Source organism: Coregonus clupeaformis, chromosome 12 (genome assembly GCF_020615455.1).
Source record: "Coregonus clupeaformis isolate EN_2021a chromosome 12, ASM2061545v1, whole genome shotgun sequence".
Lineage (NCBI taxonomy): Eukaryota > Metazoa > Chordata > Actinopteri > Salmoniformes > Salmonidae > Coregonus > Coregonus clupeaformis.
In genome coordinates, this window is record NC_059203.1 from 23,002,589 (window position 1) to 23,026,426 (window position 23,838).

At 48.2% G+C, this 23,838-nt stretch overlaps 1 protein-coding gene across 1 annotated transcript; it reads right to left on the reverse strand.

Annotated features, from left to right (window-relative positions):
* Positions 1-17,388: 17,388 nt before the first annotated feature.
* Positions 17,389-22,950, reverse strand: LOC121578026 (intermediate filament protein ON3). Its single transcript, XM_041892074.2, has 9 exons — positions 22,396-22,950; positions 20,569-20,777; positions 20,365-20,425; positions 20,187-20,282; positions 19,847-20,011; positions 19,578-19,703; positions 19,168-19,388; positions 18,985-19,040; positions 17,389-18,792 (listed from the first exon to the last, which is right to left on the reverse strand). Exons 1-9 carry the CDS (start codon positions 22,816-22,818, stop codon positions 18,614-18,616), a joined length of 1,536 nt encoding a protein of 511 aa, XP_041748008.1. The 5' UTR covers positions 22,819-22,950; the 3' UTR covers positions 17,389-18,613.
* Positions 22,951-23,838: the final 888 nt, after the last annotated feature.

The following is a 23,838-nucleotide window of genomic DNA, read 5'->3' on the forward strand; positions in this document are numbered from 1 at the left end:
AAACACAATTCAACACAATCACAATGGCTTTTTTTATTTTAATAATTGTAAGCATATTTTAACAGAGGCTTAACGCCTAACAAAAACACGTTGTTCTTTTTTAAACACTTTTAACATAGGCCAGGCCCTATTGTTACCTCATATCCCAGTGATAATAGGATAGGATTAACTTTAATGTCCCAAGGGGAAAATTGTCTTAGACACACATAATGCTTTGCATTACGCCAGGGAAGAAAACACTTCAATTTGCTCAACTTGCCATTGGCTCAACCATTGGCTCAACTTACCCCATGGCCATTGGCTCAACTTACCCAAAGCAAACATTTTGGCAATATTAGCCCACATACCTAGAAGGATGCACTTTCATGCTAGGTTTATGACCTCATACTGAAGCTTATAGAAACCCCAACTGATGTATAGAACAATCTTAAAATGATCTACTTTTGTTTAGATACAAACATCATAAAACCTCTAACACAATAAATTAACTGACTTGGTGAAAATTTCACAGTAACCCTTTTTTTATCTCCCCCCTTTCAACAGAATGGTACAAACCAAATGTTGGACTCATCACGGCTCTTCTCACAACCTCAACTGGAGCTGCCATATTAGTGTACGTGTGTCTATCCTGTCCAGAAGGGGGAGACACCAAATGCTGTGACTTCTCAATGGGTGACCACAATTGGCCCAAAGACCTCATCGGGAATGGAGGTAGTGTCCAGAAACATGCAGGGTGATCTCCCAGAAAACCTCCATACAATCCCTGTGCAGTAGACATTTATTTGTGTATTTACAATTAAATATAATGTATGGACCACCTGTCTGAAATGTCACACTATTCCCTATATGGTGCCCTACTTTCTACCAGTCATATGAGACTCTGGTAAAGAAGTTGTGCGCAATAAAGGGAGTAGGTTTATATTTGTGATTTGCCCTTTGCCTATGTGATTATGCTTAAATGCAGTGTAATAAGACTGTCTTGAGTCGGACAGGAAGTCATAAATAGTTTGATCAAACGCAATTGTCGAATATGAAATGTTGTCTTTAATTACAGTGGGGAAAAAAGTATTTAGTCAGCCAGCAATTGTGCATGTTCTCCCACTTAAAAAGATGAGAGAGGCCTGTAATTTTCATCATAGGTACACGTCAACTATGACAGACAAAATGAGGAAAAAAAATCCAGAAAATCACATTGTAGGATTTTTAATGAATTTATTTGCAAATTATGGTGGAAAATAAGTATTTGTTCAATAACAAAAGTTTCTCAATACTTTGTTATATACCATTTGTTGGCAATGACACAGGTCAAACGTTTTCTCTAAGTCTTCACAAGGTTTTCACACACTGTTGCTGGTATTTTGGCCCATTCCTCCATGCAGATCTCCTCTAGAGCAGTGATGTTTTGGGGCTGTCGCTTGGCAACATAGACTTTCAACTCCCTCCAAAGATTTTCTATGGGGTTGAGATCTGGAGACTGGCTAGGCCACTCCAGGACCTTGAAATGCTTCTTACGAAGCAACTCCTTCGCTGCCCGGGCGGTGTGTTTGGGATCATTGTCATGCTGAAAGACCCAGCCACGTTTCATCTTCAATGCCCTTGCTGATGGAAGGAGGTTTTCACTCAAAATCTCACGATACATGGCCCATTCATTCTTTCCTTTACACGGATCAGTCGTCCTGGTCCCTTTGCAGAAAAACAGCCCCAAAGCATGATGCTTCCACCCCCATGCTTCACAGTAGTTATGGTGTTCTTTGGATGCAACTCAGCATTCATTGTCCTCCAAACACGACGAGTTGAGATTTTACCAAAAAGTTCTATTTTGGTTTCATCTGACCATATGACATTCTCCCAATCCTCTTCTGGATCATCCAAATGCACTCTAGCAAACTTCAGACGGGCCTGGACATGTACTGGCTTAAGCAGGGGGACACGTCTGGCACTGCAGGATTTGAGTCCCTGGCGGCGTAGTGTGTTACTGATGGTAGGCTTTGTTACTTTGGTCCCAGCTCTCTGCAGGTCATTCACTAGGTCCCCCGTGTGGTTCTGGGATTTTTGTTCACCGTTCTTGTGATCATTTTGACCCCACGGGGTGAGATCTTGCGTGGAGCCCCAGATCGAGGGAGATTATCAGTGGTCTTGTATGTCTTCCATTTCCTAATAATTGCTCCCACAGTTGATTTCTTCAAACCAAGCTGCTTACCTATTGCAGATTCAGTCTTCCCAGCCTGGTGCATGTCTACAATTTTATTTCTGGTGTCCTTTGACAGCTCTTTGGTCTTGGCCATAGTGGAGTTTGGAGTGTGACTGTTTGAGGTTGTGGACAGGTGTCTTTTATACTGATAACAAGTTCAAACAGGTGCCCTTAATACAGGTAACGAGTGGAGGACAGAGGAGCCTCTTAAAGAAGAAGTTACAGGTCTGTGAGAGCCAGAAATCTTGCTTGTTTGTAGGTGACCAAATACTTATTTTCCACCATAATTTGCAAATAAATTCATAAAAAATCCTACAATGTGATTTTCTGGATTTTTTTTTCTCAATTTGTCTGTCATAGTTGACGTGTATCTATGATGAAAATTACAGGCCTCTCTCATCTTTTTAAGTGGGAGAACTTGCACAATTGGTGGCTGACTAAATACTTTTTTCCCCACTGTATGTGTTTAATTGAGTGTTGTGTCCATTCATAAGACAATGACCAATCACTAACTGGGTTTTTGAGTGATGTAATAATAATAATAATAATATGCCATTTAGCAGACGCTTTTATCCAAAGCGACTTACAGTCATCGTGGGATCGAACCCACTACCTCGGCGTTACAAGCGCCGTGCTCTACCAGCTGAGCTACAGAGGACCACATGTATTCGTCAGATTATCAGTCTAAGCCTTTGGGGGGAGGTTTCTACCAAGCTATCATATGGAATCGTTTTAAGATGGTCATACCATGGATCATTTAGCTATTTCATTTAGAATTTTAGGACCCCTGTAGGTATCCCCAAAATGATTTGATAAAATATTGAATTTGGCCTTTACTACTACAGCCAATAGAAATGCATTGAATAACACATTCATAAATGGCAAAACAGACAGTCAAAAATAAATCATAAGGAATAAGGTTTTGAAGTGTCTGTCCTAGAAGATATACAGTGAGGGAAAAAAGTATTTGATCCCCTGCTGATTTTGTATGTTTGCCCACTGACAAAGAAATGATCAGTCTATAATTTTAATAGTAGGTTTATTTGAACAGTGAGAGACAGAATAACAACAACAAAATCCAGAAAAACGCATGTCAAAAATGTTATAAATTGATTTGCATTTTAATGAGGGAAATAAGTATTTGACCCCTCTGCAAAACATGACTTAGTACTTGGTGGCAAAACCCTTGTTGGCAATCACAGAGGTCAGACGTTTCTTATAGTTGGCCACCAGGTTTGCACACATCTCAGGAGGGATTTTGTCCCACTCCTCTTTGCAGATCTTCTTCAAGTCATTAAGGTTTCGAGGCTGACGTTTGGCAACTCGAACCTTCAGCTCCCTCCACAGATTTTCTATGGGATTAAGGTCTGGAGACTGGCTAGGCCACTCCAGGACCTTAATGAGCTTCTTCTTGAGCCACTCCTTTGTTGCCTTGGCCGTGTGTTTTGGTCATTGTCATGTTGGAATACCCATCCACGACCCATTTTCAATGCCCTGGCTGAGGGAAGGAGGTTCTCACCCAAGATTTGACGGTACATGGCCCGTCCATCGTCCCTTTGATGCAGTGAAGTTGTCCTGTCCCCTTAGCAGAAAAACACCCCCAAAGCATAATGTTTCCACCTCCATGTTTGACGGTAGGGATGGTGTTCTTGGGGTCATAGGCAGCATTCCTCCTCCTCCAAACACGCCGAGTTGAGTTGATGCCAAAGAGCTCGATATTGGTCTCATCTGACCACAACACTTTCATCAAGTTCTCCTCTGAATCATTCAGATGTTCATTGGCAAACTTCAGACGGGTATGTATATGTGCTTTCTTGAGCAGGGGGACCTTGCGGGCGCTGCAGGATTTCAGTCCTTCACGGCGTAGTGTGTTACCAATTGTTTTCTTGGTGACTATGGTCCCAGCTGCCTTGAGATCATTGACAAGATCCTCCCGTGTAGTTCTGGGCTGATTCCTCACCGTTCTCATGATCATTGCAACTCCACGAGGTGAGATCTTGCATGGAGCCCCAGGCCAAGGGAGATTGATATTTCTTTTGTGTTTCTTCCATTTGCGAATAATCGCACCAACTGTTGACACCTTCTCACCAAGCTGCTTGGCGATGGTCTTGTAGCCCATTCCAGCCTTGTGTAGGTCTACAATCTTGTCCCTGACATCCTTGGAGAGCTCTTTGGTCTTGGCCATGGTGGAGAGTTCGGAATCTGATTGATTGATTGCTTCTGTGGACAGGTGTCTTTTATACAGGTAACAAACTGAGATTAGGAGCACTCCCTTTAAGAGTGTGCTCCTAATCTCAGCTCGTTACCTGTATAAAAGACACCTGGGAGCCAGAAATCTTTCTGATTTAGAGGGGGTCAAATACTTATTTCCCTCATTAAAATGCAAATCAATTTATAACATTTTTGACATGCGTTATTCTGGATTTTGTTGTTGTTATTCTGTCTCTCACTGTTCAAATAAACCTACCATTAAAATAATAGACTGATCATGTTAGGCTATGGTTCAACCCAGCACTCAGAGAAACAACACGACAAAGGGAGTGGAAGAAACAAAAATATTTAATCAAAGTTAAAATTGTCTTAGTCCAAAAACAACTGAAGTAAAGGAACAGAGTGGGCTAGTCGGCTCCGGAGGAAGGAGAGGCTGAGGCAGGCAGGCAGGCAGGCAGGCAGGCAGGCAGGCAGGCAGGCAGGCAGACCGACAGGCAGGAAGGCAGGCAGGTTGGGAGATATGTCCGAAACGCTCTGGTAAGAACAACGATCTGGCGCCGGTGGAGAGCCATGCCCAGGAATAAGTAGTGCAGGTTGATGAGAGAATAGGATGCAGCTGCGTAGGCAGGAATCACTGGAAACAACCCGCAGCTGCACAGGAGAGGCAGATCCTGAGCACGCCCCTGATCCACTCCAGACACACCCACATAAAGGGGACAAACACACATACAGATACAACAGAAAAGAGGGGACAAAACAAGGAGGAAGGGAAACAGAAAAGGGAGAGACAAGCTGCCCACATAACAGTACCCCCCTCAATGGTCGCCACCTGGCGACCCACCAGGCCTGTCAGGGTTGTCGTGATGGAAGTCCGTGATCAGCTGAGGATCCAACACAAAACGCTTTTGGACCCAAGACCTCTCCTCTGGTCCATAACCTTCCCAATCGACTAGGTATTGGAGACCCCTACCCCGCCTCCGAGAGTCCAGGAGCCTACTGACGGTGTAGGCCGGATGGTCGTCAATGAGGCGAACAGGTGGAGGTGGATCAGCCGGCGGACACAAAAGGCTGGAGGACACAGGTTTCAGTTGGGAGACGTGGAAAGTAGGGTGTATCTTCATGGCTGAAGGCAACTTCAAACGAACCGCAGCGGGGTTAATGATGGACTCCACCACAAACGGACCCAGGTACCGAGGAGACAGCTTGCGTGATTTGGTACGAAGAGGTACGTTCTTAGATGACAGCCAAACCTCTTGACCAGGATGAAACACAGGTGCGGGAGTCCTGCTCCTATCCGCTGTTGTCTTGTTCCTGTCGGTGGTCCGAAGCAATGCTTCCCGAGCGTCGCTCCACACTCTCTGGCAGCGGCGGAGGTTCTCCTGAGCCGAAGGAACAGCCAATTCCTTCTCCTGAGCAGGAAACAGAGGGGGTTGATAACCCATGGTAACCTCGAAGGGTGAAAGACCGGTGGCAGAGGCGGTGAGGGAGTTGTGGGCGTACTCTATCCAGGGCAGATGTTTGGCCCAGGATGATGGATGTTGAGCAGCCACACAACGAAGGGGTTGCTTCGAGGTTTTGATTGGCTCTTTCTGTTTGACCGTTGGTCTGGGGATGAAACCCTGAGGACAGACTAACGGAAGCACCCAAAGCAGAACAGAAAACCTTCCAAACACGGGAAGTAAACTGTGGGCCTCTATCAGATACGATGTCCACAGGTATTCCATGGGGACGGAATACATGTTGGACTAGGAGGTCCGCTGTCTCACTGGCAGACGGTAATTTTGGTAATGCTATATAGTGGACAGATTTAGAGAATCTGTCCACAATGGTAAGTATAGTATCATTACCTTCAGACTTGGGTAGGCCGGTGACAAAATCCATGGCAATGTGGGACCAGGGACGGCTGGGAACTGGGAGGGGTAGCAGCAGCCCCGAAGGGGACTGATGGGAGGCTTTGCCCCGAGCACAGGTTGAACAGGCTGCCACAAAAGCCCGAACGTCAGTTTCCATTGAAGGCCACCAAAAATGTCTCCTAAGCAGCGTCAACGTCGTCTCATCCCAGGGTGACCAGCAAAACGGGAGGTGTGAATCCACTGCAACACCTGAGACCGGACCGTCTCGGGAACAAAGAGTAGGTTGGGAGGTCCATCACCCGGTCCCGGGTCCGTGGCAAGTGCAGTCTTCACAAGAGACTCGATCTCCCACTGAACAGCCGCCACGACGCATGAGGAAGGCAGGACTGCCTCAGGCTCGCTGGTCTCCGAAGGGTCAGCAAACTGGCGGGACAAAGCATCTGGTTTAACATTTCTTGACCCCGGTCTGTATGTAAGAATAAAGTTAAACCTACTAAAAAACAGGGCCCATCTGGCTTGGCGTGAGTTGAGTCTCTTAGTGGCTTGGATGTAAGCCAAGTTTTTGTGGTCAGTCCAGACCACAAACGGCAGTTCAGCTCCATCCAGCCAGTGCCGCCATTCTTCCAGTGCAAGCTTGACCGCCAGCAGTTCCCGGTTTCCAACGTCGTAATTCCGTTCTGTGGGTGACAATTTCTTGGAGAAAAAAGCACAGGGGTGAAGCTTTTGGTCAGTGGGGGGAGCGCTGGGAGAGGACTGCTCCCACACCTGAGTCCGACGCGTCCACCTCCACAACAAACTGCAGAGAGGTATTGGGGTGTATCAACACGGGGGAGGTGGAAAACAGTTCCTTCAAAACCCCTACCGCCTGCTCCGCCTCAGGGGACCACCGAAAAGGGACTTTAGGAGATGTGAGTCTTGTAAGGGGGTGCCACCACTCTACTAAAACCCTTAATGAATCTACGGTAGAAGTTAGCAAAGCCCAAAAATCGTTGAAGTTGCTTACGGGTGGTGGGTGTGGGCCATTCCGTCACTGCCCGGATCTTCTCGGGGTCCGCCTTCACCTGCCCGCTCTCAATTATGAATCCAAGGAACGATGTAGACTGTTTGTGGAACTCACACTTCTCTGCTTTGACGTACAGCTTGTTCTCCAAGAGCCGTTGAAGGACTTGACGGACGTGTGACTCATGCTCCTCGGGTGACTTGGAAAAAACAAGAATATCATCCAGGTATACAAAGACAAAACGGTTCAAAAAATCCCTAAGAACATCGTTCACCATGGCTTGGAAAACCGCAGGGGCATTTGAAAGCCCAAAGGGCATGACCAAATACTCAAAATGTCCCAGTGGAGTGTTGAAAGCGGTTTTCCACTCATCTCCCTTTCGGATTCGGACAAGGTGATAAGCATTCCTGAGGTCGAGCTTGGAAAACACTGTGGCGCCATGCAGAGGTTCAAAAGCTGAGTTGATGAGTGGAAGGGGATACTTGTTTTTAACAGTTATGTTGTTTAAACCCCTGAAATCGATACAGGGGCGTAACGACTTGTCCTTCTTTTCCACGAAAAAGAAACCTGCACCCAAAGGAGACGACGAGGGACGGATTATGCCCGAGACCAGAGAATCACCAATGTACTGCTCCATTGCCTCTCTTCCGGTCGGGACAGATTGTATAACCGACTAGAGGGCAAGGGAGCACCAGGAAGCAGTTCAATAGGGCAATCATAAGGCCTATGTGGTGGTAGAGACAGAGCCTTGTCCTTACTGAAAACCTCCGCTAAGTCATGGTATTCTTTGGGGACAGATGACAGATCAAGAGTAGCTGAGGGAGGAGTTGGGTTACACTTAGTGGGGGGAACCGCTGACCTCAGGCACTCGGAATGGCAGTTAGTGCTCCAACTGAGAATGGTGTGACGTGTCCAATCAATTTGTGGGTTGTGAAGAGCCAACCAGGGGAAGCCAAGGATTAGGGAGGTAGCTGAGCCAGACATAACTCTTAGCTGAATGCTTTCACAATGATTGCCAGAAATCACTAGGGGAAACGGGGGGTGGTTTGATGAGTTATCTCCGCGAGGAGGCGCCCATCAAGGGCTGTGACCCGAATGGGGGGTAGGTAGTGGCTCCATGGGGATACGAGCTTGTGTAACGAACTGGTGGCTAATAAAGTTATCTTCTGCACCTGAGTCTATGAGAGCTGAGAGTGGCAGGGAATGACTCGGGAAACGTAAGGTTACAGGTACTCGTAATCGGGGGAATGATGGGTTCAGGATCTAACTCTGGGCTCGCAAGTAGACCCACCGTTACGAGCGAGCCTTGTCTTTTGGCCGCTTAGGGCATGTAGCCAGAATGTGTGTGGCGTCTCCACAGTACAGGCACTCACCCGCCTGGAGGCGCCGTTGCCGCTCTGCTGGAGGTAGTCGAGCTCGACCCACTTGCATAGGTTCCTCCTCTGTGCTCGGGATGGAATCAGGAACAAGAAGCTGCCGACTCCGGAGAGGCGAGACTCGAGTGGTTGAAGGCTGGGGAACTCGTCCTCCTAGATGTGGCCGATCGCCTCTCTCCCGACGCCTCTCCCGCAACCGATTGTCTAGCTTGATGGACAGGGAAACGAGAGAATGTAAATCATGTGGCTCATCACGAGCAGCCAGTTCATCCTTAATGGCTTCATTCAAACCGTTTAGAAATGCTCCTTGAAGTGCCACATTGTTCCACTTGGAGTCCGCTGCCAACGTCCAGAACTCAATAGAGTACTCTGCCACACTGTTAGAACCCTGCCTCAAATTAAAAAGTATCTTGGAGGAATTACCCACATGGTCAGGATGGTCAAAAACAGTCTTCAATTTAGCAGAGAAATCAGCAAAAGTCAATCCAGTCAAAGTTTGATCTGAGCACACAGCCTCAGCCCAAACCAGAGCTTTCCCTCTTAACAGCCCCAGAACATAATGTACCTTAGATGAATCAGTAGAAAACGACAGTGGTCTCTGCCGAAAAATCAAGTCACACTGAAGCAAAAATCCCCGGCACTTGTCCAATTCTCCATTGAACGGTTCAGGCGACGTGACAGGGGGTTCCCCGACGGAACGAAGCCTGCCTAGTGTCCGAGGAAACAACTTGGGGTGCATCAAACTGGGGGTCAGAGAGAGATGGAGAACTGATAACAGACAATTTAGAAACGTGTGTAGTTAACTGAGTCACCTGGTTCAGCAGTTGATGATTATCTTCCACAAGAGTCCGAATCAACTGGTCATGCTGTCCTAGCAACGTTCCTTGAGCCTGGATAGCTTGTTGGAAGCTGTCTTTGTTTGCCCCGTGCTGTTTCTCTGTTGGGTCCATGGCCAGATCGTTCTGTTAGGCTATGGTTCAACCCAGCACTCAGAGAAACAACACGACAAAGGGAGTGGAAGAAACAAAAATATTTAATCAAAGTTAAAATTGTCTTAGTCCAAAAACAACTGAAGTAAAGGAACAGAGTGGGCTAGTCGGCTCCGGAGGAAGGAGAGGCTGAGGCAGGCAGGCAGGCAGGCAGGCAGGCAGGCAGGCAGGCAGGCAGGCAGGCAGGCAGACAGACCGACAGGCAGGAAGGCAGGCAGGTTGGGAGATATGTCCGAAACGCTCTGGTAAGAACAACGATCTGGCGCCGGTGGAGAGCCATGCCCAGGAATAAGTAGTGCAGGTTGATGAGAGAATAGGATGCAGCTGCGTAGGCAGGAATCACTGGAAACAACCCGCAGCTGCACAGGAGAGGCAGATCCTGAGCACGCCCCCTGATCCACTCCAGACACACCCACATAAAGGGGACAAACACACATACAGATACAACAGAAAAAGAGGGGACAAAACAAGGAGGAAGGGAAACAGAAAAGGGAGAGACAAGCTGCCCACATAACAGATCATTTCTTTGTCAGTGGGCAAACGTACAAAATCAGCAGGGGATCAAATACAGTGGGGAAAAAAAGTATTTAGTCAGCCACCAATTGTGTAAGTTCTCCCACTGTCACGGTATAATAGTGGATGCGGTGGTGAAGTCAGGCGCAGGGCACAGAGGATAAGTCAAAATGACTTTACTGAGACTCATGAAACAAGATACAAAAATAAATGGCCTCGAACACACAGGAGGCGAACGACTACGCGCAATGCGTAAAAATACACTACCACACAAAATACCGAACCTGGACAAACGACAGGCGGACAATAACACACAACTGCAAACAAAACCAAAGGGAAACTTATAGGTGACATAATCAATACAGAAGACGAAACAGGTGCACCAACTTAGACAAGACCAAACAAACATCGAGAACATCAAGCGGTAGTAGCTAGTACTCCGGGGACGACGAACGCCGAAGATTGCCCGAGCAAGGAGGAGGAGCAGCCTCGGTGGTATTCGTGACAGTACCTCCCCCTTGACGCGCGGCTCCAGCCGTGCGCCGACCCCGGCCTCAGGGACGGCCAGGAGGACGCGGAGCAGGGCGCGTGGGATGACTACGGTGGAACTCCGTCAGGAGGGAGGGATCTAAAATGTCCCTCCTAGGCACCCAGCACCGTTCCTCCGGACCGTACCCCTCCCACTCCACGAGATATTGTAGACCCCCCATCCGACGTCTCGAATCCACAATGGACCGGACTGAGTACGCCGGAGCCCCCTCGATGTCCAGTGGGGGCGGAGGAGTCTCTTTTATCTCATTGTCCTGGAGTGGACCAGCTACCACCGGCCTGAGTAGAGACACATGGAACGTATACTGGACCCTCACTGCGGTGGAGATCGGCGCTCGCCTTCTGCCTACGGATAGCCCGCTGCAGATGTACGTGTGCAGCGTTCCACGTCTCCTCCGAGCGCCGAAACCACTCATCCACCGCAGGAGCCTCGATCTGGCTCTGATGCCATGGTGCCAGAACCGGCTGATACCCTAACACACACTAGAAAGGGGTCAGGTTAATAGAGGAGTGGCGAAGAGAGTTCTGGGCCATCTCTGCCCAGGGGATATACCCCGACCACTCCTCCTGCCGGCCCTGGCAATACGATCTCAGAAACCTACCCACATCCTGGTTCACTCTCTCCACCTGCCCATTACTCTCAGGGTGGAAACCTGAGGTAAGGCTAACCGTGACCCCCAAGCGTTCCATGAACGCCCTCCAGACTCTAGAGGTGAATTGGGGACCCCGATCAGACACTATATCCTCGGGAACCCCGTAGTGCCGGAAGACGTAGGTAAACAAAGCCTCAGCGGTCTGTAGGGCAGTAGGGAGACCCGGCATTGGGATGAGACGACAGGCCTTAGAGAACCGATCCACAATGACCAGAATAGTGGTATTCCCCTGAGAGGGGGGAAGGTCCGTGACAAAGTCTACCGAGAGGTGAGACCACGGCCGTTGTGGAACGGGCAGGGGTTGTAACTTCCCCCTGGGAAGGTGTCTAGGCGCCTTACACTGGGCGCACACCGAGCAGGAGGAGACATAAACCCTCACGTCCCTAGCCAATGTTGGCCACCAGTACTTAACACTAAGGCAGTGCACTGTCCGGCCAATACCTGGATGTCCAGCGGAGGGTGACGTATGAGCCCAATAGATGAGACGATCACGGATCTCGAGCGGAACGTACGTCCGCCCCACTGGACACTCTGGAGGAGTAGGGTCGGTGCGTAATGCCCGCTCGATTTCCGCATCGACCTCCCACACCACCGGTGCCACCAGACAAGACTCCGGCAGTATGGGAGTGGGCTCAATGGACCTCTCCTCTGTGTCATACCGCCGGGACAGGGCGTCTGCCTTACCGTTCTGGGACCCTGGGATGTAAGTTATCTTAAAAACGAACCGGGTCAGAAACATGTTCCACCTAGCCTGACGAGGGTTCAATCTCCTAGCTGCCCGGATGTACTCCAGGTTACGATGGTCAGTCAGAATGAGAAAAGGGTGTTGAGCCCCCTCAAGCCAATGCCTCCACACCTTTAGGGCTTGAACCACGGCTAGCAGCTCCCTGTCCCCTACGTCATAATTTCGTTCCGCCGGGCTGAGCTTCTTAGAATAAAAAGCGCAGGGACGGAGCTTAGGAGGCGTGCCTGAGCGTTGCGACAATACTGCCCCAATACCGGCCTCTGACGCGTCCACTTCCACCTGGAACGCTAAAGCGGGGTCCGGATGCACCAGCACCAGAGCCGAAGTGAACAGGTCCTTCAGTTTACCAAACGCCCTGTCCGCCTCAGCCGACCACTGCAAACGCACCGGGCCCCCCTTCAGCAGGGAAGTGATGGGAGCTTCTACCTGTCCAAAACCCCGGATAAACCTCCGGTAGTAATTGGCAAAACCCAAAAACCGCTGCACCTCTTTAACAGTGGTTGGAGTCTGCCAATTACGCACGGCTGACACACGGTCAATCTCCATCTTCACCCCTGACGCGGACAACCGATGACCCAAGAAGGAGATGGACTCCTGGAAAAACAGACATTTCTCTGCCTTGACATACAAGTCATGCTCCAACAGCCTACCCAACACTCGGCGCACCAGTGCTACATGCTCGGCTCATGTAGAAGAGTACACTAGGATGTCGTCAATGTACACTACCACACCCTGCCCATGCAGGTCCCGGAAGATCTTGTCCACAAAGGATTGGAAGACTGAAGGAGCATTCATTAACCCGTATGGCATGACGAGATACTCATAATGACCCGAGGTGGTACTAAATGCTGTCTTCCATTCATCTCCCTCCCTAATGCGCACCAAGTTGTAGGCGCTCCTGAGATCCAGTTTTGTGAAGAAACGCGCTCCGCGTAATGATTCAGTCATACTCGCAATCAGAGGAAGAGGGTAACTGTATTTAACAGTGATCTGATTGAGACTACGGTAATCAATACACGGGCGCAACCCTCCATCCTTCTTCTTCACAAAAAAGAAACTCGAGGACGCAGGGGAAGTGGAAGACCGTATGTATCCTTGTCTCAGGGACTCGGCTATGTATGTCTCCATAGCCGCCGTCTCCTCTTGAGACAGAGGATACACATGGCTCCGTGGAAGAGCCGCACCTGCCTGGAGGTTTATCGCACAATCTCCCCGTCTATGAGGTGGCAATCGCGTCACCCTAGTCTTGCTGAACACGAGTGCCAAATCCTCATACTCGGGGGGAATGTGGATTGCGGGCACTTGGTTTGGACTCTCCACCGTGGTCGCCCCGACGGAAACACCTAAACATCGCCCGACACACTGGACAGACCACTCCTTGAGAGCCCCCTGTTGCCATGAAATGGTGGGGTCATGGGCGATTAACCAAGGAAGCCCCAGCACCACGGGATACGCAGGAGAGTCGATCAGGTACAATTGAATGATCTCCTCATGACCCCCCTGCGTCTTCATCTTTAGTGGCGCTGTGACCTCCCTAATCAACCCAGATCCCAACGGACGGCTATCTAGGGCATGAACAGGGAAGGGTGCATCAACGGGCAGGAGGGGAATCCCTAATTTACCACAAAATGTACTATCAATGAAATTCCCAGGTGCGCGACCTGTTGCCTCGAATCCCTGGAGACCCTCCCCAGCACCTAGCCGCAGTGTGTCCTCCACGGCCACAGTTGGTGCAGGGGACGGCCCCCCTCGGGCTCTCCCTCCTCCTCTCTCTAGCGCCAGCACCCCCGAGCTCCATAGGGCTCGGCTCGGAGGTGCTGGGAGATGGAATGGACGGCCCCAACTCTGGACGTCCGCGGGTGGCCAGCAGGGTATCCAGACGGATGGACATGTCCACCAACTGGTCGAATGTTAGATTGGTGTTCCTGCAGGCCAACTCTCGTCGAACGTCCTCACATAGCCTGCACCGATAGTGATCGATGAGGGCCCTCTCATTCCACCCCGCATCCGCCGCTAGAGTCCGGAAGTCCAGGGCGAACTCCTGTGCGCTCCTCTTCCCCTGTCAAAGGTGGAACAGACACTCCCCCGCCGCTTTACCCTCAGGGGGATGATCGAAAACAGCCCTGATGCGGCGGGAGAACTCCGCGTAGCTGATGGTGGGGGCGTCTATTCCCCTCCATTCGGCATTGGCCCACTCCAACGCCTTGCCGGAGAGACAGGAGATGAGGGCGGAAACGCTCTCGTATCCCGAGGGCGCCGGGTGTATGGTTGCCAGGTAGAGTTCCACTTGAAGGAGGAACCCCTGACACCCGGCTGCGGTGCCATCATATGCCCTCGGGAGCGAGAGCCGAATCCCACTGGACTCCGGAGCTGGGATGGTGGGGCTGGCCGATGGTGGTGGTAAGGTAGGAGGAGGTGTGGGCATGCCTCCTCTCTCCCATCGGCGCAGGGTGTTCATAACTTCTTGAATGGCGGATCCGAGTTATTGGATCCTGGCGTCCTGGCAGCTGACCCGATCCTCCAGCGACTCGGTCCCCGCCGCTGCTCCTGCTGACTCCATAGTAATGGTATGTTATTCTGTCACGGTATAATAGTGGATGCGGTGGTGAAGTCAGGCGCAGGACACAGAGGATAAGTCAAAACGACTTTACTGAGACTCATGAAACAAGATACAAAAATAAATGGCCTCGAACACACAGGAGGCGAACGACTACGCGCAATGCGTAAAAATACACTACCACACAAAATACCGAACCTGGACAAACGACAGGCGGACAATAACACACAACTGCAAACAAAACCAAAGGGAAACTTATAGGTGACATAATCAATACAGAAGACGAAACAGGTGCACCAACTTAGACAAGACCAAACAAACATCGAGAACATCAAGCGGTAGTAGCTAGTACTCCGGGGACAACGAACGCCGAAGCCTGCCCGAGCAAGGAGGAGGAGCAGCCTCGGTGGTATTCGTGACACCCACATAAAAAGATGAGAGAGGCCTGTAATTTTCATCATAGGTACACGTCAACTATGACAGACAAATTGAGGGAAAAAAATCCAGAAAATCACATTGTAGGATTTTTTATGAATTTATTTGCAAATTATGGTGAAAAATAAGTATTTGGTCACCTACAAACAAGCAAGATTTCTGGCTCTCACAGACCTGTAACTTCTTCTTTAAGAGGCTCCTCTGTCCTCCACTCGTTACCTGTATTAATGGCACCTGTTTGAACTTGTTATCAGTATAAAAGACACCTGTCCACAACCTGAAACAGTCACACTCCAAACTCCACTATGGCCAAGACCAAAGAGCTGTCAAAGGACACCAGAAACAGAATTGTAGACCTGCACCAGGCTGGGAAGACTGAATCTGCAATAGGTAAGCAGCTTGGTTTGAAGAAATCAACTGTGGGAGCAATTATTAGGAAATGGAAGACATACAAGACCACTGATAATCTCCCTCGATCTGGGGCTCCACGCAAGATCTCACCCCGTGGGGTCAAAATGATCACAAGAACGGTGAGCAAAAATCCCAGAACCACACGGGGGGACCTAGTGAATGACCTGCAGAGAGCTGGGACCAAAGTAACAAAGCCTACCATCAGTAACACACTACGCCGCCAGGGACTCAAATCCTGCAGTGCCAGACGTGTCCCCCTGCTTAAGCCAGTGCATGTCCAGGCCCGTCTGAAGTTTGCTAGAGTGCATTTGGATGATCCAGAAGAGGATTGGGAGAATGTCATATGGTCAGATGAAACCAAAATAGAACTTTTTGGTAAAAACTCAACTCGTTGTGTTTGGAGGACAAAGAATGCTGAGTTGCATCCAAAGAACACCATACCTACTGTGAAGCATGGGGGTGGAAACATCATGCTTTGGGGCTGTTTTTCTTCAAAGGGACCAGGACGACTGATCCGTGTAAAGGTAAGAATGAATGGGGCCATGTATCGTGAGATTTTGAGTGAAAACCTCCTTCCATCAGCAAGGGCATTGAAGATGAAACGTGGCTGGGTCTTTCAGCATGACAATGATCCCAAACACACTGCCCGGGCAACGAAGGAGTGGCTTCGTAAGAAGCATTTCAAGGTCCTGGAGTGGCCTAGCCAGTCTCCAGATCTCAACCCCATAGAAAATCTTTGGAGGGAGTTGAAAGTCTGTTTTGCCCAGCGACAGCCCCAAAACATCACTGCTCTAGAGGAGATCTGCATGGAGGAATGGGCCAAAATACCAGCAACAGTGTGTGAAAACCTTGTGAAGACTTACAGAAAACGTTTGACCTGTGTCATTGCCAACAAAGGGTATATAACAAAGTATTGAGAAACTTTTGTTATTAACCAAATACTTATTTTCCACCATCATTTGCAAATAAATTCATAAAAAATCCTACAATGTGATTTTCTGGAAAAAAAATTCTCATTTTGTCTGTCATAGTTGACGTGTACCTATGATGAAAATTACAGGCCTCTCATCTTTTTAAGTGGGAGAACTTGCACAATTGGTGGCTGACTAAATACGTTTTTCCCTCACTGTAATAAAGCTCAGGAAATAAAAAAAAGCATTTTATTTACAAAACTACCTCCATACTTCCATTCATTATTTAAACCAGTACCGGGTTACCTTCAGACAGTCCTGTGACACTTGTGGCCGTGAGAGTCTCATCTTTCCATAGAGTGGTCATATTAATTTGTAGGCCAAACCATTCGGATGCCACAGCCGATGTCTCATGATCTGACTAACACTGCTAGGCACCTTCCACCACAGATTCGGAAGGCCAACATAGGCGGATGTGGTGGATTGAGATGCAGCCCATGCAAAAATATATCTCTAGGGCCTCCCTAGTGGGGCAGCGGTCTAAGGCACTGCATCGCAGTGCTAGAGGCGTCACTACAGACCCGGGTTCGATCCTGGGCTGTATCACAACTGGCCTTGATCGGGAGTCCAATAATTGGCCCAGTGTCATCTGGGTTAGGGGACGGTTTGGCCAGTGGGGCTTTACTTGGCTCATCGCGCTTTAGCGACTCCTTGTGGAGGGCCGGACGCTTGCAGGCTGACCTCAGTCTGGCTTCCAGTTTAAGCGGGAGGGTGTTAAGAAGCGCGGTTTGGCGGGTCATGTTTTGGAGCCCGTTGGGGAATTGCAGTGATGAGACAAGATCAAAATTGGGGAGAAAAAGGGGGGTAAAATACAACAACAAACATAGATATATATATATATAGTTTAAATTGATGGATTTTGATGGTGATGTTTTTATTATGTTGCTAAAATTGACATATGGGTGCGTCAATAGACTCTTATTAATAATATAAATAAAAATTAATATAAGTTTAATGGAGTTTAATTATCAGAAATTCCAGAATGCTCAACATTGAAGTTTGATTAAAAAAGGTAAGCTAGATGGTGCCAGAGAGGCATGTGAAGTATACAACATTCAGAAAGAAGGCAAACATTTCACACACTAGAGACAGTGATTTTAGATCTCAAATGTATTTAATTAGATCTTTTTGATTTGTCACAAATGATGTAGATTGTTGAAAACACATTATATCCTTCTAATGGTAATGAAAAGCAAAACCAAGTTTAGAAGAAAACTAGTAACAGGAAACCTCTCTAAAATGTACACCTCTGACAAACATGTATGTCCTTTAGAGTTATGTGAGTGAAGCTTGACTACAGTTCCTTCTACTTCAGTACACTATGAAAGAGACAGGTCATTTGTTAGCAACACCACAGGAGGTTGGTGGCACCTTAATTGGGAAGGACGGGCTCATAGTAATGTAATGGTATGGAACTCATCAAACACATGGTTTCGATTTGTTTGATACCATTCAATTCACTCCATTCCAGCCATGTGGCACATGATGTAATCGCTTTCATAGCATACATAAATCACCTTAAAGGAATGTGAAGGCATCACTTGTTCATAGCACCACAATGGTTTTCTCCATTCAGCTGCCAAATCAGCAAGTGCCCAAAGTTCATTGATTATGACCATGGCACTGCCGTCTATGAGTATGACGCTAGAACAATATGCCCAACTACCACTGATACATTTAGATGCAACCTACAAGCTGACAAAGGTACAGAGAGGATCCTTAGCAAGCTTTCTTTATGGTTGGTTTACGCTTTCCCACATTCTATTTGAATTTTTCTATTCCTTAAACATCAGTGCAGAAGGATATACATTTTGGCCTTGTGAGGAACTGGCACTTGTACATTATTGGTGTCCTGTCAATTATGGTGAAGAGTACAGGGGAGAACAGCTATTGCTCCTGAAATAACACAGTAATACTTTCATTGTTTTCCAGTGAATCTACCAAGGCAGTATAATTCAACTTCCCTATTCACATTTTTTCTGTCTTGGGAGGGATTGAAAACTAAACGTAAATACAGGTCACCGACTGTAAATCATCAGGTTCGCTAGATGTTCCCCCCGTCACTTTACGTTAATAGGGATATAGCTGTGTATGTCTAACAGTACTGCATAGCACCGTGGATTGGTACGGGTCTGGTTTGGGAGGAGAGTTGAAGGTCTCTAGAAACGTCTGCTGGAGCTGGTGGATGTCACGGACTTGGTGATTGTGGCACCACCACCGCTGCCGTAGCTGCTGCTGCCACCGCCGTAGCTGCTGCCGCCGCCGAAGCTGCTGCTGCCGCCGAAGCTGCTGCTGCCGCCGCCATAGCCGAATCCACCTGAGCCTGCGCTGGAGTAGTCTGGGTACAGAGAGAGAGTGGGATCTGTTTAATCTGCTGTAAAGCTAGAGGACATTCTGGTTTCATTGATGCATGTCAAGCTCGGTGTGTATTACTTAAAATAACGGAAAAGGTTCTAAAGCTGAAGTGTGAAGAGCAGACCTATGTCTTACATGGTGACACAATGAGAAATGAAATCAAAATTGTACTTACTGCCGCCAGAGCTCTGCTGCACGTGGATCGTTGCAGATGCACCACCCGAGGATATTCTGTGAACAGATAAGAGCAGTGTTAAAGAAGTTTGGATAGAAAGTTGAAAAATATGCTAAGTAGCATTGCTAACATGCTAAGCTAAGAGGCTAACATCTCAACTATCCAGCTTCCACTTTCACTCACCTGCTCTCCTCTCCCTCCAGCAGCTTCCTGTAAGTGGCGATCTCAATGTCCAGGGCCAGCTTGACGTTCATCAACTCCTGGTACTCGCGCACCTGGCGGGCCATGTCCTGCTTGGCTCTCTGGAGAGCATCCTCCAAGTCCCTGATTCGGAGCTTGGCGTCCTTCACTGCCAGCTCACCGCGCTCCTCTGCCTCAGCGATCTGAGCCTCAAGGCTGGCCCGCTGTGTTAAGAGAACATTTATTCATTTATTGTAAGCAAACCGCTCATTAGCATTAGCCTTTATCCACTGTTTAAGCAATGTTTAGCGGCTAATGGTAATATGCTAGTGTTATGAACGATCTTGCTTGGACATCAGGCATTTATGGTCAATCCTCTCAAAGGAGGTTCTGTAATGAGATGGCACCCTCACCTGTCCCTTGATGGACTCAATCTCGTTCTGGAGACGAGCGATCATGCGGTTCAGCTCAGCGATCTCAGTCTTGGTTGAGCGGAGGTCCTCACCATACTGTCCAGCAGAGCTCTGCATCTCTTCATACTGAGAAAAGACAGGAGGAAATATAAGAGAATGAAAAGGAGGGCGGTAAAGATTGAGGAAGGTTGCTTATTTTACATGAACGTGTTCTGGTAAACTATGTTCATGTCTTTTGATCTTGCTCTTGAAACCTGGACTTGGCTTACCTTCTGCTTGTACCAGGTCTCGGCCTCAGCTCTGCTGCGGTTAGCGATGTCCTCGTACTGGGCGCGCACTTCAGCGACAATGGAGTCCATGTCCAGGTTACGGCTGTTGTCCATCTCCACCACCACAGAGGTGTCCTTGATCTGGCCCTGCAGCTCACGCAGCTCCTGAAGAACCAAGAGAGGATGAAAAGAAACCTTTAGATTTCAGCCCACATCTAATTCACTGACTGACACTCATGCTATCATGATGTAGTGTTGAAGCTCTCTCCAAGATTCAGATATTGAAGATCTACAGTATGTGCTGTATGGTAAATTTGAAAAGTTTATGAATGGTTCGTACCGCGTCGTAGACGGCCCTTAGGAAGTTGATCTCATCCTGAAGAGCGTCAACCTTGGCCTCCAGCTCCACCTTGTTCATGTAAGCACCATCAACATCCTGGAGAGGAAGAGAGAGGAGTTCATGGATGATGTAATACCTGTGACATGAGTTATGGCGAGACATGTTATACCCTACACACCTTCTTCAGCAGGACAAACTCGTTCTCTACTGAGGCGCGCTTGTTGATTTCATCTTCATACCTGATGACAAAACGAAGGGCAGTATTTAATGCAAAGTCATCAGTCTGGGTTGCTTCTTACACTGAGGTTAAACATAAGCTATTGCTTATACTAATACAGCTAGTTGTCGACTTTTCATGCACATCCGACATATCAACACTTACTTGTTCTTGAAGTCCTCAACCAGACCCTGCATGTTCTTCAGCTCTCCATCCAGCTTCATCTTCTCATTGCCCAGGCCGTCCAGCTGTCTGCGCAGGTTGGAGATGTAGGCCTCGAACATGGCGTCGATGTTGGAGCGGGTGGTGGTCTGGTCCTGCAGGAGGCTCCACTTGGTTTCCAGCATCTTGTTCTGCTGCTCCAGGAAACGCACCTGCAGGGACAAAAGGGAGTGAGTGAGTGAGTGAGTGAGTGAGTGAGTGAGTGAGTGAGTGAGTGAGTGAGTGAGTGAGTGAGTGAGTGAATAAATGGATGAATGTGGTCATTAATTAATGATGATGGATGATGGATGGATCCATGAATAAGGCTTCATAGACTCTACTTTACGATTGAATTGTCAGTCTTTCTCCTGAGTAGACTTCTGTAGATGTTTTAAAAAGAAGTGGAAAGAAGGGCGCTCCAAGGGTCTGGCAAAAACATAACTTCTCCTAGGTCAACCGTATAGCAGATTGCAGTAAAATCCACATATGTACCTGCATTGCTGTGTAGATAGCATCACAGGTTTGGGCTTGAACAGCCACACCCTGTCCAAGACTTTCTCGATATAAGTGATGATGACATATGATAATCTACGGGTAAACACAGAGTCTGAGAAGCCTACATCCTGGGAGGTAAAATGAAACTTAATCCCATCGATAATCTGCCCTGAGATGTGTAGCTCTCATTGTTCACCCTCAAAACAAAACAAGGCCAGCGAGACAGTGTTTATTGGCATGCCAAAGCATATCCAAACTTTCCCTGACAAGGAGTGGCTCACTGTCTGTGTATGTTCGTTTAACCCTACCTCACTGTGAGTGTTTTCCCTATCTCTCATAGCTATGAGTCATCTCTTTCGCTCTGTTTCACTCTGAAGGCCACTCATTCATTCCAGACTATGTGGGCACTCTGTCCACACGACCACACCCCGCAGGCATGCGATGGGGTGAGTCATAGAGGGAGAGACAGTCCCCACCCTTGTTTAGATAGCAGCCGAAGAGGCTGCTACAGTCACAGGACCTGACAAGGCTTCAGGCTATCTTTATTGTATAATTTTTTACTCCTGGGTGTGGTCCTTTTACAACTTTTGTGAAAGCTAAACACAAAGGGGCACAATGAGAAACAGCCTCTGCACAGTTTTTACGCTTTTTCTAATCCCAAAGGTCGTAATTCATTGACGGATTCAGCAGTAGAGATAAGATTTACAGCTCCCTTGTCTTACTATCTTTTTCTTTCTTATGCCAGAGTGTAAGATTCCTGAGGTCACAATGGGAGTTGTGACATATGTGACATAAGGGCTTTGTCAGCAGAAAAATAAACATGCCTGCATTTGGAGAGCAGCTTTCGCCAACTCTATACAGCCAAGAAATGCTATTCTGTTATATTAGCATGCTAATATGGGAGGTGAGAGCAAACGCTAACTTGTATTTGTCGTCTTTCTGGTTTACTCTATTGATTGTGATCATTGCACGGTAATACAAACTTCAAGTATCTCATCGTGTCCCGGTAGTCAATGTCAAATATCTATTTGGTTACATGACAACAGTCTGACATGGAAGCCTGCAGATGGTATAGCACTAGAAGGGAGAAGCTCTATGATAGCATTCTGAACACAGGCTTTAAACTCACTTTGTTTAAGAATAATTTCAGTGCACTATAAAGTCAAAAGAACAGTGTACAGGCACTTATTTTGCGCACTACACAGTAAGGTAGCGTGCAGTTGATATCGATGTGTATGCTTAGCGTTTGAAGTGCAGGCGAGGTGAAGACACACAGGTTAACAGGAAGGAACTGACCTTATCGATGAAGGAAGCGAAGCGGTTGTTCAGTGTCTTGATCTGCTCCTTCTCATTGGTGCGGACCACCTGGATGTTGGGGTCAATCGCCAGGTTCAGGGGGGCCAGCAGGCTCTGGTTACTTGTGACAGCTGTGATGGTGGCGCCATGGAATCCGCCGCCCATACCACCGCCATAGCCAGCGCCGAGACCACCACCGTAGCCACCTGCGCTGCTGCTGTAGTTGAAGCTGCTGCCTCCGCCCATGCCCATGCCACCACCGAACCCGGCGCCAGAACGGCGGACAGACCCGCTGCTCATCCGGGTGGATCCGGGGGCAGCCAAGGACTGGCTGGTGAAACTCTTGCGAATGGTTGTGCTGCCCCCCATGCCGCCGCCCATGCTGCTGCCGCCACTGCTGTAGCTTGTCCTGCTGAAGCTCATGGTTAAAACTTAGGGTGGTGTTGACTCTGCTTTACAAGCCTGAATTCTCAAAAGAGAGAGCGACGGAATAAGGATGAGGAGGCTTCAAAAGGAGAGTCAAGTTCCTCAAGTGACGAACTGGCTGACACCTCACTGGTTTTATCCTGCTCTAGAGTCAAGGGGAGGAGCTTTCACCTGAAACAGGGCGACCCACTTTTACCTTCACTCTCACTGTCTTTCCGCCTCGCTGCCTACTCCTCCTCCCTCTCCCTTGATTCCCTGAGGCTGTGGCTGGCAGGAGTGGCCCATCCTGTCAGACTGGTAGGGAAGGATTGAGTGGATGTAAGCCCTGACACACCCTGCTTCTGGTCAAAGGGGAGAGAGAGAGTTGTGGGGGGATTGGAGAGGTGAGAATGAGAGTAGACGAGGAGTTGGGGCCTTTTACAAGAAGTCTCTTAGAGAGACGGAATGTGCTCTAGCTTTCTGTCACAGAGCTACGAGAAAGTGAATGAAGTACAATGCAGTACAAATGCAGTGCAAATGCAGTACAAATGCAGTACAAACTTGGAGATACTTTATTGTAGTGTCACTATGTCTTCATTATGTATGGTAGACATCTTTATGTGTTTACAGAACTTAAATACTGTATAGACATAACACACCCAAATGCGCGCGCGCACACACACACACACACACACACACACACACACACAAACAGGTACAACAGGGGGAGCAAGAAAGGCTTGCAGAGGCTGGCACACAAGGATTTGCTTCGGGCATATGCAAATAATAAAGTGTGCACATGTCTACAGGGTTGTCAAGTTCAAACTCCGGGAGGACAGTCTTACATATGAATGAATTATGTAACTTCAGTTCACCACACCCAGTGGATGATTTCATAGACAGACGAGTTGATGCCTTTTTAACCTACAGTATTGACATTTCAATAGAAAGAAAGAAAGATCAAGTCATGCAAAAACATCTGACAGGGTGTGGTTTCTGTCCATTGTGGCGATCCTGTGATTGCAGCCAGTCAGAGCT

Bases quoted from the DNA above. Each gene is read 5' to 3' on its own strand.
- LOC121578026 (XM_041892074.2), bottom strand. From the start codon at position 22,818: ATGAGCTTCAGCAGGACAAGCTACAGCAGTGGCGGCAGCAGCATGGGC. The intron at 19,704-19,846 runs GTAAGCCAAGTC...GTCTTTTCTCAG, and splicing joins AGACCTGGTACAAGCAGAAG to TATGAAGAGATGCAGAGCTC. The intron at 19,041-19,167 runs GTGAGTGAAAGT...ATCTGTTCACAG, and splicing joins CTGGAGGGAGAGGAGAGCAG to AATATCCTCGGGTGGTGCAT.